Source organism: Bombus vancouverensis, chromosome 1, assembly GCF_051014615.1.
Source record: "Bombus vancouverensis nearcticus chromosome 1, iyBomVanc1_principal, whole genome shotgun sequence".
In the NCBI taxonomy this organism is placed as follows: Eukaryota; Metazoa; Arthropoda; class Insecta; order Hymenoptera; family Apidae; genus Bombus; species Bombus vancouverensis.
Genome location: NC_134911.1, coordinates 9,889,676 through 9,909,177, shown reverse-complemented (window position 1 = coordinate 9,909,177; position 19,502 = coordinate 9,889,676). Strand labels below are relative to the sequence as shown.

At 33.7% G+C, this 19,502-nt stretch overlaps 2 protein-coding genes across 2 annotated transcripts; one reads left to right on the top strand and one right to left on the bottom strand.

The window, feature by feature from the left end:
* Positions 1 to 3: 3 nt before the first annotated feature.
* Positions 4 to 18,082, top strand: Dhc16F (Dynein heavy chain at 16F). The gene is made up of 62 exons (XM_076618069.1): positions 4 to 611; positions 692 to 776; positions 849 to 963; positions 1,053 to 1,242; positions 1,319 to 1,460; positions 1,550 to 1,789; positions 2,004 to 2,160; positions 2,254 to 2,356; positions 2,472 to 2,655; positions 2,716 to 2,885; positions 2,970 to 3,371; positions 3,441 to 3,672; positions 3,747 to 3,896; positions 3,965 to 4,093; positions 4,185 to 4,865; positions 4,937 to 5,083; positions 5,146 to 5,322; positions 5,415 to 5,723; positions 5,887 to 5,997; positions 6,077 to 6,213; positions 6,298 to 6,488; positions 6,570 to 6,685; positions 6,781 to 6,926; positions 6,983 to 7,128; positions 7,209 to 7,341; positions 7,425 to 7,641; positions 7,715 to 7,849; positions 7,986 to 8,171; positions 8,251 to 8,452; positions 8,535 to 8,716; positions 8,792 to 9,015; positions 9,105 to 9,313; positions 9,426 to 9,681; positions 9,755 to 9,946; positions 10,024 to 10,248; positions 10,334 to 10,589; positions 10,662 to 10,852; positions 10,945 to 11,117; positions 11,231 to 11,414; positions 11,547 to 11,718; positions 11,802 to 11,963; positions 12,091 to 12,267; positions 12,348 to 12,544; positions 12,604 to 12,849; positions 12,944 to 13,181; positions 13,260 to 13,562; positions 13,644 to 13,829; positions 13,927 to 14,099; positions 14,203 to 14,563; positions 14,644 to 14,877; positions 14,956 to 15,096; positions 15,167 to 15,357; positions 15,436 to 15,881; positions 15,970 to 16,170; positions 16,252 to 16,350; positions 16,438 to 16,580; positions 16,656 to 16,826; positions 16,895 to 17,074; positions 17,212 to 17,307; positions 17,365 to 17,565; positions 17,660 to 17,768; positions 17,853 to 18,082. Exons 1-62 carry the CDS (start codon positions 451 to 453, stop codon positions 18,080 to 18,082), a joined length of 12,243 nt encoding a protein of 4,080 aa, XP_076474184.1. The 5' UTR covers positions 4 to 450.
* On the bottom strand, positions 17,878 to 19,384 carry LOC117153242 (nurim homolog). The gene is made up of 4 exons (XM_033327106.2): positions 19,094 to 19,384; positions 18,497 to 18,977; positions 18,187 to 18,415; positions 17,878 to 18,017 (listed from the first exon to the last, which is right to left on the bottom strand). Exons 1-3 carry the CDS (start codon positions 19,227 to 19,229, stop codon positions 18,292 to 18,294), a joined length of 741 nt encoding a protein of 246 aa, XP_033182997.1. The 5' UTR covers positions 19,230 to 19,384; the 3' UTR covers positions 17,878 to 18,017; positions 18,187 to 18,291.
* Between the last annotated feature and the right edge of the window lie 118 nt (positions 19,385 to 19,502).

The following is a 19,502-nucleotide window of genomic DNA, read 5'->3' as shown; positions in this document are numbered from 1 at the left end:
ATTCTTTTCCATGACGTTACATTAACGAGAACATATCACATAGTATGAATCATCCATTAATTAAAACTTAATATACTTTTTTATTACATCTTAACGGAAGTAAATAATATTGTCTTTTAAGAAGTAATAAAAATAACTTCAGTGACATATATATTAAGGAGGAGGATAATTAAAGCATTGTTAGATTTGTATATTTAATAAATAGTTGATAGTTAATTTATACTTAAGCTCTACTATGTACGATAAATGTAACAGTCAATAAAGCTAATAATATTTTCTAGTATTGATAAGTTATGATACCATTACTACGAAAATATAAACGATTGCAACATAAACGTGAAAATAGAGGGAGTTGGAAATTTTCTCTTATTTAGTTTCCTTTGTTTAATCGATACGTGAACGATGAGAAGTCGGACGTTTTAACTATGATTTTTGCTGGCGAATAAAAAAATGGATAGAAACGATAAACATAAATCAAGCGAAGAAAATATGCCAGATGTTTCCTCGTTTAAAGAATCGGAGAAGAATTCTGGATTATTTACCGTGTTCCAGTCTTCTGCGAATAAGTTACCCTTTAAATTGTGTCGACAACCTCCACGTAGTTACAAAACGTAATGAGTATTGTATGAATATTTTATGAAAATTTGTTACTCTATATAATAAGATATATTTTGTGGAAATTTTGATACAGAAGGAAAGATGAAATTCCATTTTTTATACCACATAAGAAGTTGCTCGAAAAGATCGAGTACAAACCGGAAATTCGAGAACCGCTGGTAAGGATTTATATAACTTTTTATATTTAGTTAATCCTTATTCGTAGATATTTACGAACAATATTTCTGTAGACCGGTTTTAGCGCCCATCAAGAAAAAATTAGGAAACAGATCCATAAACCACGTATTTCGTTAACAAAAGTAGAAGAGAAGAAGGTATTAACAAAGGACGTCACTTCGGATACAGGCATAAGTTGTATTACAAATTTTATGGCTTGTCTCCTAACTTTATTTTCAACGAATATTTCTATTAATTGGTCATTTTTTGCGAAATAGGTGTTGAATCAAAGGAAACAATTTCGTGGGCTTTTCAAAAATATAAAAAGGAAACAGATTTTGATGCTCCTAGGTTTATTGATCAGTTAGAGTTAATTCGACAATTACGAGAGGATCCCAAAGTAGGATTTTTTTATATGATTTACGCTGTGGGTCGATCATCGAAATATTTTACGCCTTACGCTTTAAAGTGAATAGCTCTATTGTGTTTATGGTCACGGAAAACTTTCAGAAACGCATGGATAATTCCCAATAATATTTTTTAGGGTTGTTCAGTATAAGGATGTAGGTAAAACTTATATGACCATCAGTGCCAGTGGTGTAACTCAGTATAGCCCAGACGAAATGAGTTTTACTCCTATCGAACATTGGGAAAGAGAATATATTTTTTACTTAAAGTTATTGAAAGTATGCATTTGTCTTCTGAATCTTTTTTATTTATTCTATAACCGAACGTTTCCCTCATTTTTCGATATTTTTACGATTTATATTTCTAGATAAGGACATTCATTATGTTTCGAATGTGGAAAGCTTTGTACGTTTGGAAAAAGTCAGTTAGTTATAAGAAATTCGTTATGGCAAAGAATTATTTAAAGGAAAATCTGTTTGTATCGGATTCGATTCTTAGTAAGGCACTGTTAGAAATTAAATCAATGTGCTCGGTTTTCCTTGATTCGAGTTTCTTTGACAACTCTATTCTCGAGAAGATTTTACTTTTTTATTTTGTAGAAAAACAGGTATATATCGGGTGTTTTAAAAAAAGATTTCTTTAAAAAAAGTATCATATACACTAGGATGGTATTAGGTATAGATGATTGATTATTTTGAACAGATAAGATTTTATACAGATGGAAAACGTTAATATCGAAAACGAAAGCCATCCTGATATATGTATACGTATGCGTGTATCTGTAATAAATATCATATAATCTTTAAAATATTTATTTACAGTTTACAAAACTAGAACTGCTTAGAAATAAGTTAGATGAGTTTAGAAGATTAGCAATAGATATTGTAAATAATGCTTGCCTCGGTGCTTTATTAAATGCTGGATATACTCCCGATGATTCCAATATAACAATAGAGCAAACTGCATATGGAAAACTTGGTAGTATTTTGAAAGGGGCATGTAGATGTTTTATATTTTCTCCCATCACTTAGAATGTATTTTCTAATCTTATCTAATTTGCCGCCGTAACAGGTGAATTCGGCGTTGCGAAATTCAAAATGCCGAAAGATGGTATTCTTAAAATGAGTTACATCGAACAAGCACGAAAGAGAGAAAAGTGTTACAGGTTGTCTTGGTAAGCCATTGTTTAAAAATGATATTAAAGTTTTTATGAATATTTTATCCTTCGCATCTATATATATATATATGGAAAATAAATTTTGGCGATGAAAAACTATTTTATGATCCAGCTTCATTCATTTGGTTGATTATATGCAAACAAATATGATGCACGATCTTTTATTAAATACTTATCGAGAATTTATACAACTCTTAAAGATTTACACGGAATTTTTACCGAATGACGAATCAATAGATAACGATATAATTGATCTTCCATTAAAAGAAAATCGCCCACCATCGCATCGTATTCAGGTATAAAACATGATAGTTATTAAGAGTAACATGTAAGTACTTAAAAATACTGTTTTTTAGTTGCCATATTGGGTCGTGGATTTGCTTATTTTACCAACTTCAGAAATTATAATGGATCCGTCCGAAAGTATTCTCCTTTTCGTAATAAGAACTATACAAACTATGTGGGAGGAGAACTTATATGCTATTAAACCTTTGCTGTCCGATCCCTTCTTCCATTCTTTTACGAGGTACAAACGCTAGCTTTTATAGAAGTAATTTATGAAATAGTTTCTTCAAATCGTAAGGTTTTATATTTCGTACATTTATTCGAGGCCCATGATCAATCATAAGATAGAAGAGCGTATTTGCGGTTACCCTCCAGAAATTCAGAAAGTCTTGGAACAAGATCCGATCACACTAACTTTTAAGACAGAATTGAAGGAAATTTTTGAGAAGAATTTAACCGCGATAAAACGTTATTGCCAACGATTCAATCAGATCAAACAGTTTTATTACGAAGACATGACGTTTGACGAAGATATTATCCGAGACAATCGAGATGTTAAATTATTTCGAGAATGGAGCATCCGTTACAAGAAAGAAGTAGATCTGATCAATAATGTAGTCGATTTTCAGCCATTCGGTCTCTTTTTCATTCAGCTCGAACGATTTAAAGGCGCTGCTGAAACTGCTCCCAGAGGGAAATTAAGTGTTATTGAAGCTGTTATGCCTGGGTAAATGTAAAGAAGATATTTTTACGACATTGTACAGTGTATAGTATTGGTTCTAACACACGCTATTAGACTAGGAAAAAGTCGAGTTGACGCTTTATTAACGCAAGCGATTGACGCTATCAATTATCTGGAAACAGTTCCTGTGACGACTGAAGAATATGTTGCATACATAAAGTTTGTAGACCAAGCTCAACAAAGTGTAGATGACATGGAATCTCAGTTGGATTACGTGAAAGAGCTGTACGATACAATGGAAGAATTTGCTTTTCCTATACCGTCGATGGACATGGCAAATTATTTGGTAACGACCAAATGATTTTACAATCCTCTTACAGATATGTAATATTAACAAAAACTTTGTATTTGCGAAAACAGGGTATTGGAAGTCATTTTACTAGTTTGCGATTAGTCGTAGAAAATAGATTAGAAGAGAGGCCAAAGCTAATAAACAAATTCGATGCTCAACTTCAGAAGGATATCACAGCATTGAACGAAGAAATATCAGAAATTCACGATGAAATAATGGTACGATCTGACCAAATATATCTTTCGCAATCTCTGGTTTACCATTATCTATTTTATCGCTTTTATAGCAACCTTGGCTATTGGATTATGAAAGCGACGTTGACGCCTGTTTGAATACTTTGAAAGAACTCGATAAACGATTAGCTGCCTGTGCAACTAAGGCGGAAGAATACCGTGCCCATCAAAGGACATTCAAGGTACCGCGTCAAGTTACAAAATTTTATTAGCTTCCTGTAGTGCAATACATTATACAATTGATAATATTTTATTTTTTTTCCTCTCAAAAAGCTCGAACAAACGAGGTTCGACAGTTTAGACCAGGTAATGAACGAATTGAAGTTACGTACTTTATTATGGGAAAGCTTAACTTCTTGGGAATATGCTATTCATGAATGGTATACCGCCGAGTTCGATACCTTAGACGTCGAAGAGATCACTGCGGTTACAATGCGTACCATGAAACACATAATTCAGTTAGAGAGAGGCTTACCACCGAATAAAATTGTACCGAACTTGAAGGAGAATGTCGAAATAATAAGAAATAAGTTACCGATTCTTGGTTACTTGAGAAATCCAGACTTAAAAGATAGACATTGGGAGAAGATTGAGGAAATATTGAACTATACTTTCAAACCTGATGAGAAGAAAACTTGGACTCGAATGGAAGAGCTCGGTGCTTTCTTGAAACCTCAGGAATTAATGGAAGTTGCTGCCGCGGCAAGCTCCGAAGCTAACTTAGAAAATATGTTAAAGAAAGTCATAGATACATGGGAAGATCTTAAATTTATTATTGTACCCTACAGAGAGGGAAAAGATGTTTTCATCATAGGTAGTCTCGAAGAAATTCAGACCGCAATGGACGAAAGTAACATTAATTTACAAACTATCAACGCATCTCGTCATGTCGGTCCCATTCGACCTGTGGTCGAAGAGTGGGTAGAAAAATTGGATTTATTTATGGTTACCTTGGTACGAATATCTTTTTAAATATGATAGAATTTTCAGATATCTAGCTAATTCATGAGATATGTTTGCTGTAGGAAGCGTGGCAATACTTGCAACAGCAATGGTTGTATCTGGAAGCAATATTTTCAGCTCCGGACATTCAGCGACAGTTACCTATGGAAGCAAAACTTTTTATCGAGGTTGACAGGTTTTGGAAAGATCTTATGAGACGGACTCATAAGGTTTGTCGCTAATTTCATCAATTCGATTGATAACGTTTGATTGCGACATCGAAAATTTTTAGGCGCCTTTGGCAATGCCAGCTTGCACACAACCGGGATTATTAGAACAATTTGAGGAGAATAACCGAATGTTAGACGAAGTAATGAAATGTTTGGAAGCATATCTTGAGACGAAACGGGTAGCGTTCCCAAGATTCTTCTTCTTATCGAATGACGAACTTTTAGAAATTTTAGCTCAGGTACCGATGAAACAAGGGAAAAGTTAAAAGTATTAATCAACATTATGTTTCACATTGAAACGCTTACTAAAATACCAACTATTGCACGGTAGACAAAGAATCCACATGCGGTACAAAGACATTTGCAGAAATGCTTTGATGCGATATACAGACTGGAATTTGCAATGAAAGAAAATGAATCCGGTGAAATAGTACTAACGACTGATATAGTTGCCATGATCTCACCGGAAGGTGAAAAAGTTTCGCTTGGAAAAGGTTTAAAAGCAAGAGGTAATGTCGAAGATTGGCTAGGTCGAGTCGAGGAAGCTATGTTTTCGATATTAAGGAGAAGAATGAAAGAGGGAATAAAAGACTTGGCTGAGAAAGGACGAGAGCAATTCCTGTATATGCATCCTTCTCAGGTTACATGGCACAGTATTTTATTTCTACAGTAATTTACAATAAATATTACTTCGAAATATTTTTTACGACACAAACTTCTTACTGAAAATAAAAGTAAAATAAGGCGTAAAATAAAATACGATTAATAAAATTACGTACTTGTTTTCTTCTTACCTTCCCCAGATAATCCTCGCTGTATGCCAAATATTCTGGACCCGAGATATCCACATTATCTTAGATTCTACTGAGAATGTGATTGAGAAGATGAAAGCGTTCGAACAGAAATGTTTCGCAGTTCAGTATACCTATGCGTATCTGTAAAACTTATGTTAAAAATTTCTATGAGACAACCTTTCCTTTTGCTATATTATAGGATTTAAATGAATTGGCGACAATGGTAAGGAAAGAATTGCCACAATTGATACGCGATGTTATAATTAATTTGGTAACGATAGATGTGCACGCCAGAGACATCGTTACGACTTTGGTTGAAAATAGAGTAATGTCAAGGTGAACATTGAAACGTAACAATTTTTTAATTCAAAGAACCATATGTTAGAACCATTTTCCAAGAACCGATTACTTGTATTATAGTACAAGCTTTGATTGGCTAAAAGCGTTACGTTATTACTGGGACGAAGAACTCGACAATTGTTTAACACGTATGAGTAACTCTAAATATCTTTACGGGTATGAGTATCTCGGTGCTCAAAAGAGGCTTGTCATAACTCCTCTAACGGATAAATGTTATTTATGCCTTATGGGCGCTCTTCAGTTAGATTTAGGTATTAATGAATATCAAAGCAGAATTGCACGTTATCTTTTCAAAAAACTGAGAATACGTGTTTACAAATATTATTCAATAGGTGGTGCTCCTGCAGGACCTGCAGGTACTGGGAAAACGGAAACGACGAAGGATTTAGCCAAAGCAGTTGCTGTTCAGTGCGTTGTGTTCAATTGTTCGGAAGGACTCGATTATAGAGTACGCCAAATATTATCGCTTATTCATTTTCGTGGCAGTCGCTTGAAAATTGAAACAGCTAAGGATAATTACAACGGGAAAATTGCGCCCCACAGATGATGGGTAGATTCTTTTCTGGTCTGGCAACTTCTGGAGCCTGGTGCTGTTTCGACGAATTTAATAGAATAGATATAGAAGTGCTTTCCGTAATAGCTCAGCAACTAATTACTATCAGAAATGCTAAAATTGCTAGAGCCAACGAGTAAGTTGTTTCAGCTATAATGTTTAAATAAATCTAAATGTCCTTTTACCTTTTAGATTCATGTTCGAAGGAAGAATGATCAAATTGGTGATGTCTTGCGCAACTTTCATCACTATGAATCCAGGATATGCTGGTCGTACGGAATTACCAGACAATTTAAAAGCACTGTTCCGACCATTCGCTATGATGGTCCCAGATTATAGTACGATTATAGTAGTAATATAGTAAACTCCTGTTGATCTAGATATTTTTAAACGATACTAAATTAGTGTCTTTTCGTAGAACTTATTGCTGAAGTTACGCTGTATTCAGAAGGATTCGAATCGTCAAAATCGTTATCGCAAAAAATGACTCTGATGTATACACTTAGCAGCGAACAACTTTCCCAGCAGGATCATTATGATTTCGGCATGAGGTATCTATTAATGTTGTTGCAATTTCAATAGCTATATACTGTTTAGTATCAATTAACATCCAATTATTTCCCCATTTCTAAAGGGCTGTAAAAAGCGTATTGGTAATGGCAGGTAGTCTTAAACGAAATAATCCTGATAAACCAGAGGACGTTGTTTTAATTAGAGCCTTGCGCGAGAGCAATATACCGAAGTTTTTACGCGATGACGCTGAACTGTTCGAAGGTATCGTAGGAGATCTCTTTCCAGGCATTGAAATCCCAGAGGAAGAATACGGTATCCTACGGGACACAGCTATCGAAGTAATTTATAATTAATGATATTTTTAATCACATCCATATAACAAGCCCCAACTACATAACATAATTTTTACAGATAATGAAGGAAGCCGATTTACAGCCAGAAGTTTGCATTTTGAAGAAAATTACTCAGCTACATGAATGTTTGCAAGTGAGACATGGAGTGATGTTAGTTGGTCCAACTGGCTCTGGAAAAACGACAGTTCTGAGAGTAGGTTGAATAATAGTTGGCTTCTTTTTATTGTAAACGGTATAATTTTTGTCAAGATATTATTTTTATTTTTTTATATTATATATTACTTTTTAAACAAACACAAGAGCTATTAAATAACAGCTTTTTATTTCAGACTCTTGCAAATACCTACAGTCGACTGTATGAAATGGGTATACCTGGACCGTGTTATCAGCCAGTTCACGTATATCTAATCAATCCGAAAGCAGTTACGATCGGTGAATTATATGGAAAAGTAGATATAATGACCAACGAATGGCAAGATGGTTTAATCGGCTTTACAGTTCGTCACGCATGTTCCGTTAGTAGGAATCCTGGCCCGAGCAAAAGCAAAGGAATGCTTTTACGAAAAGTTAATAAATCTCATTTTCATTGTTCAGTTTACCACGGAAGACCATCAATGGATTGTGTGCGACGGACCCGTCGATGCCGTATGGATAGAAAATATGAACACCGTGTTAGATGATAATAAAATGTTGTGTCTGGCTAACTCCGAAAGAATTAAATTCACTCCTTATATGCGGATGTTATTCGAAGTTATGGATCTTGCCCAGGCATCGCCTGCTACCGTCAGTCGTTGTGGTTCGAAGACCAGCATTCTATCATTTATTTAATCGCCGATTTTATGTTTACGTGTCTTAACTTTTAATTCTTATATTTTAAGGAATGGTGTATGTCGATCCTACAGAGTTAAAGTGGATGCCTTACGTGAAATCATGGTTAGACACGCTTCCTGATGCTATCGTAAGAAACGAACATCGATTACAGATCATCGAACTCTTCGAAAAATATTTCGAAGAAGGACTAATATTCTGCAGGAAAAATTGTGTCTGCCCAATTCTACAGGTATACAATTTGTCCCGTCTTACACGACGATCGAAACATAATTTTTCCAACATCGTCGTTCCATCTACCAATTAGGTTGATATTAGTAAAGCAAATATGACTTGTTCGATATTGGAATATATTTTAAACGAACCAGATGCGATAGAAAGAACTACGGAAAAGGCGCGAATTAGAACATTTTTAGCTCAGTCATTCGTCTTTGCCTATCTTTGGGCTGTTGGCGGTAACGTTAACGACGCCTCTCGGAACGTGTTCGAAGCTTTCGTGAGAAAACAATTTGAAGATGATGAAGATGCATTGTACAATCTTAAAATTAAATAGCGTTTGTATTCTTTGGTTTCTATACATATAATAGCGTACTATTCTCCTGTTTTGTTTCGATATGCAGTTTGCCGTCGATAGATTTATGGGAGATTTATGTAAACGTACAACAACATCGATTGGATTCTTGGACGGATATTATGCCACAATTTATATACGACAGTGAAGTACCATTTTTCGATATTCTAGTACCAACTGTCGATACTGTACGATTTGGTTACTTAATGAAGAAATTAGTCGGAATAAATAAACCGGTATTCTTTACCGGAGATACTGGTTAGCAATATTTAACGACCTTTATACTTTCTCTTACTTATACTTATACTATACGACCTTTATACTTACTTACTATACGATCTATAACTCTAATTGAAGGAATAATTTATAGGAGTTGGTAAATCGGTAATAACGAAAGTTGTTTTAAATAATTTGGAAGATAGTCAGCTTTGGGTACCGATCAATTTGATCTTCTCTGCTCAAACCAGCAGTGGCAGAACGCAAGAGATTTTAGAACTAAAATTGGAAAGAAGGAAAAGAACCGTGCTGGGGGCACCCATTGGAAAAAGAGTGTGTGTATTTGTCGACGATGTCAATATGCCAAAATTAGATACATACGGATCCCAACCACCGATCGAGCTGTTACGGTACTCTAATTATATTAAACGCCAGATACATTTCTTTCAACACAAAATTATTCATAATTGTCGAATCGCATAGACAATTACTAGATTTCCACGGTATGTACGATAAAGAGAAATTGTTCTGGAAGCATATAGAAGACGTCGTTTTCACTGTTGCGTGCGCTCCTCCTGGAGGAGGTAGAAATCCATTAACACCGAGATTTGTGAGACATTTTGCCATGCTATTTATCCCAGCCCCTACAGAACTGTCACTAAAAGGGATTTTTAAGTAAACCCTTTCCAACAGTAAATTCTTTATATCATATAAAATTGTTTCACGCACGACATAAGGCGAATTCCTTTCAGGGCAATTATGAACGGATTTCTGGAAGATTTTGTAGAGTCTGTTAAACAAATCGGCGATAGAATAGTAAACGCAGCAGTCGATGTTTATCAAAGAATCGCAACGGATCTTTTGCCAACGCCAGAAAAAAGCCATTACATCTTTAATTTGCGGGATTTGTCGAAATGTATACAAGGTATCATGCAAGTTGACGCGGCGGTCATTAAACAACCCATCGAAATGTACAGGTATAATCGTCACACTGTAACAGCCATGATGTCTGTTAGTATTTTGTAATGAAAAGAAGAGGATAAAAATATTTGTATTCTTTAGGCTCTTTTGTCACGAATGTCTTCGTGTTTTCCACGACCGACTGATCAACGTTCAGGATAAGAGCTATTTCCTTAAACTTCTAAACAACATATGTATCAACGCATTCGGTATGGAAGTGATGCGGCTTCCGGATGAAGAAATTATCGAGAAACCACCGATACTGTTATTTGGTGACTTCATGTCCTTCGGAGCAGCAAGAGAACAACGAATTTACGAAGAGCTTACGGAAATTTCAAAAGTTAGAAGAACTTTGGAGGTAATTACTATACCCCGCTCATGTTAATACCAATTTGATTTCCTTACTCATATCTTTAAATATATATCACAGGATTACTTGGAAGATTATCGTTTCTCCGTGGGAAAAGACATGAGAATTATTTTCTTCATGGATGCTATAGAACACATCTGCAGGCTTGCAAGAATTCTTCGTTCTGAAAGAGGCAATGGCCTTTTAATCGGTGTCGGTGGAATGGGGAAGCAAAGTCTGACAAGATTAGCGTCTCATTTAAATGGTTACAAGTTTGTACCAACATTAACTATTCAATTACACAAATTATTTCTATCGAAACAATATGATCAAAGAGCCTACCACAACCGTCGAATGTTTTAAGATGTTATCAAATAGAAGTTACGCGTACGTACGATAAAAATTCATGGCACGAAGATCTTCGCCGATTTTATTTCGAGCCAGGTACCGAGGCTAAACATACAACGTTTTTATTCACCGACACTCAGATTGTGTTAGAAGAATTTTTAGAAGACATCAATAATACACTTAATACAGGTAGCTTTAACACAGTTCTGATGCGTTTTCCAAATAATATTACCGTCAAAAAAGTTATTCGACTGTTTGAATAACGTTAATCTGTAATAATCATCGACAAACATTCTTTTCAGGCGAAGTACCAAACTTGTACGAAGCAGATGAACTTGAAAAAGTTATCATAGCTACCAGGCCTGCGGCGAAACAAGCAGGGATTCACGAAGGAAACAGAGACGCAATTTATCAATATTTCATTGGAAGAGTTAGAAATCAACTTCACTTAATGATCTGTATGAGTCCTATAGGCGACTCTTTTAGGTCTGTTCTTTAAAATATCAATTATTCTTTGTATGTATATGATAACTGACCGCTCTCTTTACTTATTACTGAAGCCATTGATTATATTTTATAATCTTTTATCATATAGATTGTATTTTATTATCTTCATAGACGTCGCTGTCGTATGTTTCCTTCATTAGTAAATTGTTGCACTATTGATTGGTTTACGAAGTGGCCGGATGATGCCCTTTTATCGGTAGCAGAAAGTTCATTGGCCACAATCGTTCCAAAGGATTCGGGAAAGCTCACTAACCTTAGTATCATGTGCGTCTTGATCCATGAGGTATCGTTTGCCATTATAGTAGATTCACTATAAAATAACATTGGAAAGTATGAGGTTTGAAAGAAAATCATGTAAAATTATAGAGCGTGGAAGAAGTAACAGCTCGATTCTTCATAGAAATGCGTCGAAGATATTATACCACACCGAGCAGCTACTTAGAGCTTTTAAAGCTATTTCAAACAACTTTAGAAAGGAAGAAGAAAGAAATAGAGTTGCTGAAAAGCAAAATTGCCAATGGACTCAACGTAAATACTATATAATCCCACATTCCTTCGAATGTTTAAAACGGTTTCTTTGAAAGAATGTAACTTCGCTAACATTTATAATACAATTCAGTGGATATTAAATTGATTAATACAATTATTTGGATAGAAACTGCGAGAAACCAATGAGATGGTTGGCGTAATGAAGGAACAATTGATAATTCTTGCCCCAAAGCTCAAAACAAGTACCGACGAAGTATCGAACCTGGTGAGAATCCTTGCGAAGCAGCAAGTCGAATGTGACAAAGTGAAGTATGTCGTAATGGCTGAAGAAGAAGTAGCAAAAGTACGAGTAACAAATGAAGAAAAGAAAGTTTAACGAATAGATGATCTTATTTATCGAGTACATAATTTTATCTGTATCAGGCGAAAGCCGAAGAAACGGCGACTTTAGAAGCTGATGCTAGGCAAGACTTGGAAGCAGCAATGCCGGCTTTACTGGAAGCTCAGAAAGCATTAGAAGCTTTAAATAAAAGTGATATTAATGAAATTCGCGTATTTCATAAACCACCTCACCTAGTGCGTTTTGTCATGGAAGCAGTAAATTTACTGTTGGGTGAAAAGTGAGTTTCACAGGATCGTTGAAAGTGATACTACTAGTTACGTTACATTTTCATCTTAGGACAGATTGGCCAACCGCAAAATTAGTCTTGGGTGACATACATTTTCTTGACCGCTTAATGGCTTATCCTAAGGACGACATAAGCGATAAACTTTTAGAAAAGTTACAAGAATATGTCCAACATCCAGAATTTCGACCAGATTTAGTGGCTAGACAAAGTAAAGCTTGTAGATCGATGTGCATCTGGGTGAGAGCAATGGATGGATATGCCAAAATCTACAGGGTGGTCGAGCCAAAGCGACAAAGGTAGATTATTTCTTCATAGTTCTTAAGAAAACTAAATAGATAATTCTCATAACGCATGGGACACGAGGAATTGTAATAACGATTAATTACACAGATTGCACAAAGCTGAAGAAGAATTGCGAGAGATAGAAGAAGTTCTTGCTTTGAAACAGCAAGAACTCGTTACGGTGGAGAATAAGATCAAGGAGTTACAGAAACAATACGATGCAGCGATAGAAAATTTAAATAAATTAGAAGCTGAAATGGAATTAGCGGAAACAAGATTGAATAGATCTGGACGACTGACATCTGCGTTGGTGGATGAACGAGTTCGATGGGAAGAATTAACGCGCGTACGATAAAAAGTTGGATTCAGAAAACACGACATGATGAATTATTATCAATTTCCTTTTCATGTTGTAAATATTCAGGGTTTTGACAAGCAAATTGTCAACTTGACTGGCGATACATTGGTAGCTGCTGGAGCCCTTGCTTACCTAGGTGCTTTTACAAATGAGTACAGAGAGGAATTAATACAAACTTGGTTATCCAATTGCAAAGACTACGATATTAAAACTACAGAGAACTATAGTCTCATTGCAATATTAGTCGATGCTTATGAAATTCGTCTCTGGAATACGTATGGTTTACCACGAGACAAAGTTAGCACAGAAAATGCGATCTTTGTAACACAAGCTAGTCGTTGGCCTTTGATGATTGATCCCCAAGAGCAAGTAACTGCAGCAACTTTTCTAATATGTTTTAAGTTATTCGAATCTAATATCGTTTCCCAGCAATGTTCTATTTGCATTCAGGCAAATAGATGGATACGGAACATGGAACAAGAAAACAATTTAAAAATATGCAAGCTGACGGATACACATTTAATGAGGATACTAGAAGCGTCCATAAGGCTTGGAACTCCTGTATTAATTCAAGAAGTAGGAGAAGTATTGGACCCAAGTTTGGAACCTATCCTACTTAAACAAATCTTTACTCTAGTAAATACGATACATCATCTACTTTAAAATAATTCAGATATGGTTTAAGTGATACGAGATAACAATTATAATAATATCATTTGATACGATTATGTAGGGTGGTAGGACATTGATACGATTTGGCGATATAGACGTCGAATATGACAGTAATTTCAAATTATACATTACGACGAAAATCGCGAATCCTCATTATTTACCAGAGATCTGTATTAAAGTAACGATAGTTAACTTTACCGTAACTATGGCAGGCCTCGAAGAACAGATACTCGCGTATGTACACTGTTTCTAGTAGTATTAATCTAGTAACACATATTTAATCGCGTAACACATATATTCAACCTCAAAATCCCCTACCTCGTTAAACTTCACACAGAGATGTGGTACGTCTCGAAAGACCAGACTTGGAAACAATGAGGAATGATTTAATAATAAAAATCAATGCGGACAAAGGCCAATTGCAAAGTATCGAAGACAGAATATTGACTTTGTTATATGGTGCAGGCGATGATATTTTGGACAATGAAGACTTAATAGAAACCTTAAATGACAGTAAAGAAACTTCTGCAATTATTGCAACGAGATTAATTGAAAGTGAAGCGACTGAGAAAAAAATCACAGTTGCGCGCGAAAAATATCGATCTGTTGCGAATCGTGGATCAGTCTTGTATTTCGTAGTTGCAAACCTCGCGAACATAGATCCCATGTACCAATTTTCGTTAAAGTACTTCAGTCAAGTAATTAATTGCATGATATATTTACGAATCTGCAAATATATAATTCGATATTATTGTAACATTCTTCGACATTTTATTAGTTATTTAACACGGTAATCGAAACCACGGAAAAAGAGGCTGATTTGCAGCGACGTTTGCAGACCTTATTGAATGAAATAACATTAGCTATCTACACAAATGTTTCACGAGGTCTATTTGAGAAACACAAGTTGATATTTAGTTTCATGCTCAATATTGCAGTACATATAAACGAGCAGATCGTGTCTCAGGCGCAATGGAATTTTATGTTGCGGGGGCCAACACGAATTGTCGTGGTAAGTTATGTCTTTCATGATTTATTTACGTAACTCGTAACTGATATTTTTCGGTCGATTTGTAAATGTTTCAAATAGGAAGAAATTCCAAATTATCCATCTTTAACGCCTAAAATGTGGACTTCGATTAATTATTTAGCTAATACGTTTAAAAAATTTAAAAATGTTTTAAACGACGCATTTAAGAAGATTCCGTTAACTCTTGGATATTTTAAGGAGGTAATATATCATTTTTACATTCTGATTTTTATTTCCATTATGTATATAGCTTTACCTCTTCTTTTTGTAGGAAATTAATATAATCCCTACCAATCAAACAATCGCTATGCAAAATTGGAATGAGATATTAACCGACATTGAAAAATTAATGTTGATAAAATCATTGAAGGAGGAGGTATTAATTTTTGCAATCACAGCCTACGTATCGAACAATTTAGGACCAAAATTTGTAGAATCACCCATGGCAACATTGCAACTTCTGTACGTATAAAGAAGTTATGTTCCACATCGCATTACTTCGTAATTATACAGATTGAATTTTTTATCGAAAATTTTCAGATTTGCAGATACATCAAATAAAATACCATTGATCTTCATACTTACAACTGGATCAGATCCCTTCAGTGCTTTTCAAAAATTCGCACATGATATGGGTTTTTCCGATAGATGTGATTCCATTTCTTTAGGTCAAGGCCAAGGTCCCATTGCAGAAGGACATCTACGAGCAGGCACCATCGAAGGTAGATGGGTGTTTTTACAGAATTGTCATCTAGCTGTATCGTGGATGATCAACATGGAGCAACTTATATTGGAGATTGCTGAGGAACCAGAGGGAATAATTCATAATGACTTTCGATTATTTCTGAGTTCGATGCCGAGTGCTGCTTTTCCAGTTTCCGTTCTTCAAAATTCCGTAAAAGTTACAAATGAGCCACCAAAAGGACTGAAGGCCAATATCAAGAGAGCATTACATGAATTGGACGAAGAATATTTTGAACATCATCGTAAGAAAGAGTTCCTTATATTAATATCCAAAACGCAAAATATATATCTCATTCTAATGAATTTAGGATTTCTTCTTTTCGTGTACAGATTTAGGCGAAAGCTGGCGCCGAATTATATTCGGAATTTGCTTTTTCCACGCAATTATTCAGGAACGAAAAAAATTTGGACCCCTAGGATGGAATATTCTGTATGAATTTAACGACAGCGACAGAGAATGTTGTTTGCTAAATTTGAAATTATTTTGTGTCCAAGATCGTATACATTGGAATGCATTAATATACACTACAGGTGTATAAAACATATTTCAAATTTATTTCTTGTGTTAGAAAGGATCAAATACATTAAACATTCACTATATATTCAATTTAGGTGAAATTACTTATGGGGGTAGAGTTACAGACAGTTGGGACTTAAGATGTATGAAAACCATCTTAGCTATTTTCTTTTCTCCTAAATCTTTGGATATCAGTGAGTAACTTAAAGACAAATTGTAATTAAAAATAACTTACAATATCTATAACTATTAATATATATTATTATTATAAATAATCACAGATTATGTCTATTCGCCATCTGGGAAGTATTACTGTCCTGTTTACAATACCCTACAAGAGTATCAAGATTTTGTAGAAACTTTTCCTATAATTGATGATCCAGAAATTTTTGGAATGCATGAAAATGCAAATATTGCTTATCAGGTAATCAAAGACAGTCAAGTTAGGAACAGGAAAGACTTTACATCCTTGTGATAAATTAAAATATAATTATATTAGTTAAAAGAAGCACAATTTGTACTAAATACCATTTTGGAAGTACAACCACAAGAATCTATCACAGATCAAGATAAATCTAGTTCAGATGTAGCATATGAAATTGCTGACATGATAAAGGATAGAATTCAATTGCAAATAGATATTACAAAATGTAACCCAGAGCACTTGAAAGTAATCGACAATGTTCACTTTATACTACTATTAATTATAAAGCAGATGTCATTATAAAATTATTACAGAGAGATTCAATGGGAAGACTTCCATCCTTAAGTACTGTTCTTGTTCACGAGGTTGATAGGTATAATATACTTCTAAAGAAGATACATATATCAATAGAAAATTTACAACGTGCCATCAAAGGTTTTGTTGTTATGTCTGAGGAATTAGAAAACGTTTTTGTGGCTCTTGTCAATAATCAGGTTTTATAATAATTTTCGACCTATTAAATTTTTGTCAAAGAATATTTTTAATGGTGTAATTGATATTAATATCTTTAAATTATTTTTATACAATTTTTTTAATATTATATTATTAATACTTATTATACACAAATTAGGTACCACAAATGTGGCATAATGTAAATGTCTATCCATCATTAAAAACCTTAGGAAGCTGGATAAGGAACTTAGAGCTAAGGATTGACTTCATTCAAGTAAAAAAATTGTAAAATATAAAAAATAACTAGTTTAGTAAGTATTATACATTACAGATTTGGTTGATTGATATAAAGCCAATTTCTTTTTGGATTTCGGGTTTATCCTTTCCGCAAGGATTTTTAACTGGCATGTTACAAACATGTGCTAGAAAGTATAACATTCCTATAGACCACCTAAAGTTGGATTTTATTGCTACCAAAGTTGTTCTTGATCAAGAAGATATTGAAATAGAGCACAAAAAGGCTGAAAAGGAGGTCTGATCATTATAAATACTTTACCACGATTAAATATTACACAACGAAAGAATGATTCATTCAGATAATTGATATAATATCTTAGGTAATACAGGTATATAAAAACTTACAAGTACCTGAAGATGGAGTTTTAATACATGGGTTATTTATTGATGCCGGTAGATGGGATTTTGGATCCATGCTTTTAGTAGACGCAAATATAGGTAAAATATTTGAAAAAAATTTCAGAAAATATTACTCTTTAAATAATATATCATCACAAAAGGCAAATAAATGATCTATTTTAGGTGAAATGAATCCATCTCTTCCAGTTTTACATATAAATCCAGTATTAGAATTACCAAAAGATGATTCAAGATATGTTTGCCCTTTGTATAAAACAGCAGTTCGAGCAGGTGTATTATCCACAACTGGACATAGTACTAATTTTGTTGTTGCAGTTCTACTTGCTTCTGAAAAAGAACAATCATACTGGATTTTAAAAGGAACTGCTCTTTTGATTGAAATTGTAAATTAAATTTCCTATGTTATAACAGATATACTAATTCATGATTGAGATGTAATAATTAAAAACATAAATTTAAGTAATTCTATATATTTATATTTATGTTATATACATACTTCACAATATAAAGCTTTTAAACTAATGTTAGAACGACTGAATATATAACTTAATTGTAATGAACACAAAAGTTGATAACGCAAACTACTATGTATAAGTGAAAATCAGAATAATTCTCTTTGTTTTCTCTTCACAAGATTAGCATGATAATCGTAATCTTCCTTGTCAATAGTCCACATTAAGGTCATGTAAATTGAAAGTATCAAAGCCAATAATAATCGGTCTAATCTATAGAATATTAAAAACCAGTTATTTATTTACTACAAACAGTTTGAGTACTATAATATTGATATCTTGAATATGCCTTACGTCATATGAGGATATACCCATAAAATAATAAGAAATCCTGTAAAACTTGGATGTCTCATGTGTGAGTAATAACGTAACAATTCTTTTGACTTCATTAGCATAGGACTTGGTCTAAATGAAAACTTATAATATACTTGTTTTATTCCAACTAATTCAGATATATCCATCATCAAACATCCACTATAAATTATTGACCAAGCCAATACATGTAAAGCAGTAAATGTAAACCACAAAACATTATTAAAAGATATATTAACATTCCATAATGCAATAGATGAAATAGTTTGCCATTTGTTAAATAATAAATGAAGAGTCATAGCACTAGTAACATTATAAATACTTCTTTCCATATAATCCATATGTAATTTACAAAATAAATGTTTCACAACATTACTTGCCATAAGTGAATGTTGGAACATGAAAATACTTAATAGAGACATGTTTATTATTAGCAACCATAATACAGACTCTGTATCTTCATCTGTAACATAATTTTGTAAAACAAAGTATGAATTGCAAACATAAATTGTTATGTACCTTATTGTTTATTTAATCGACAAAGTTAAAATATTACTAATTCTTATTGCTGTTATTTACCCTTTTCTGGCGAAGTAATCGTTTCTTTATTTTTATTCGACACATTCGATAAAAAATATGTCAAATTACATAAAATATAAAAGGTGTATAAAAAACAAATAGTACAAACAACAACACTAATACATTTTACAAACATTTTTATAAATAACTAATAATTACTTAAGATAATGTATAATTATTTTACATTCTAATCATTATAAACCTAACAGTTGCACACGAATAATCTGTTAATAATATCTTGATAAAAACTTGCACTTGTTTACAAATATACAGAGTTGTAGAGAATCTATAATTATCATTAAATTTATAAAACCTAGATACGAATCTTTGTTCAAACTATCGAAGAGATATCTAGATAGTTTCCTGGCGCGAATTCATATTATTTCAAAATATTTGTCATTTACATTAG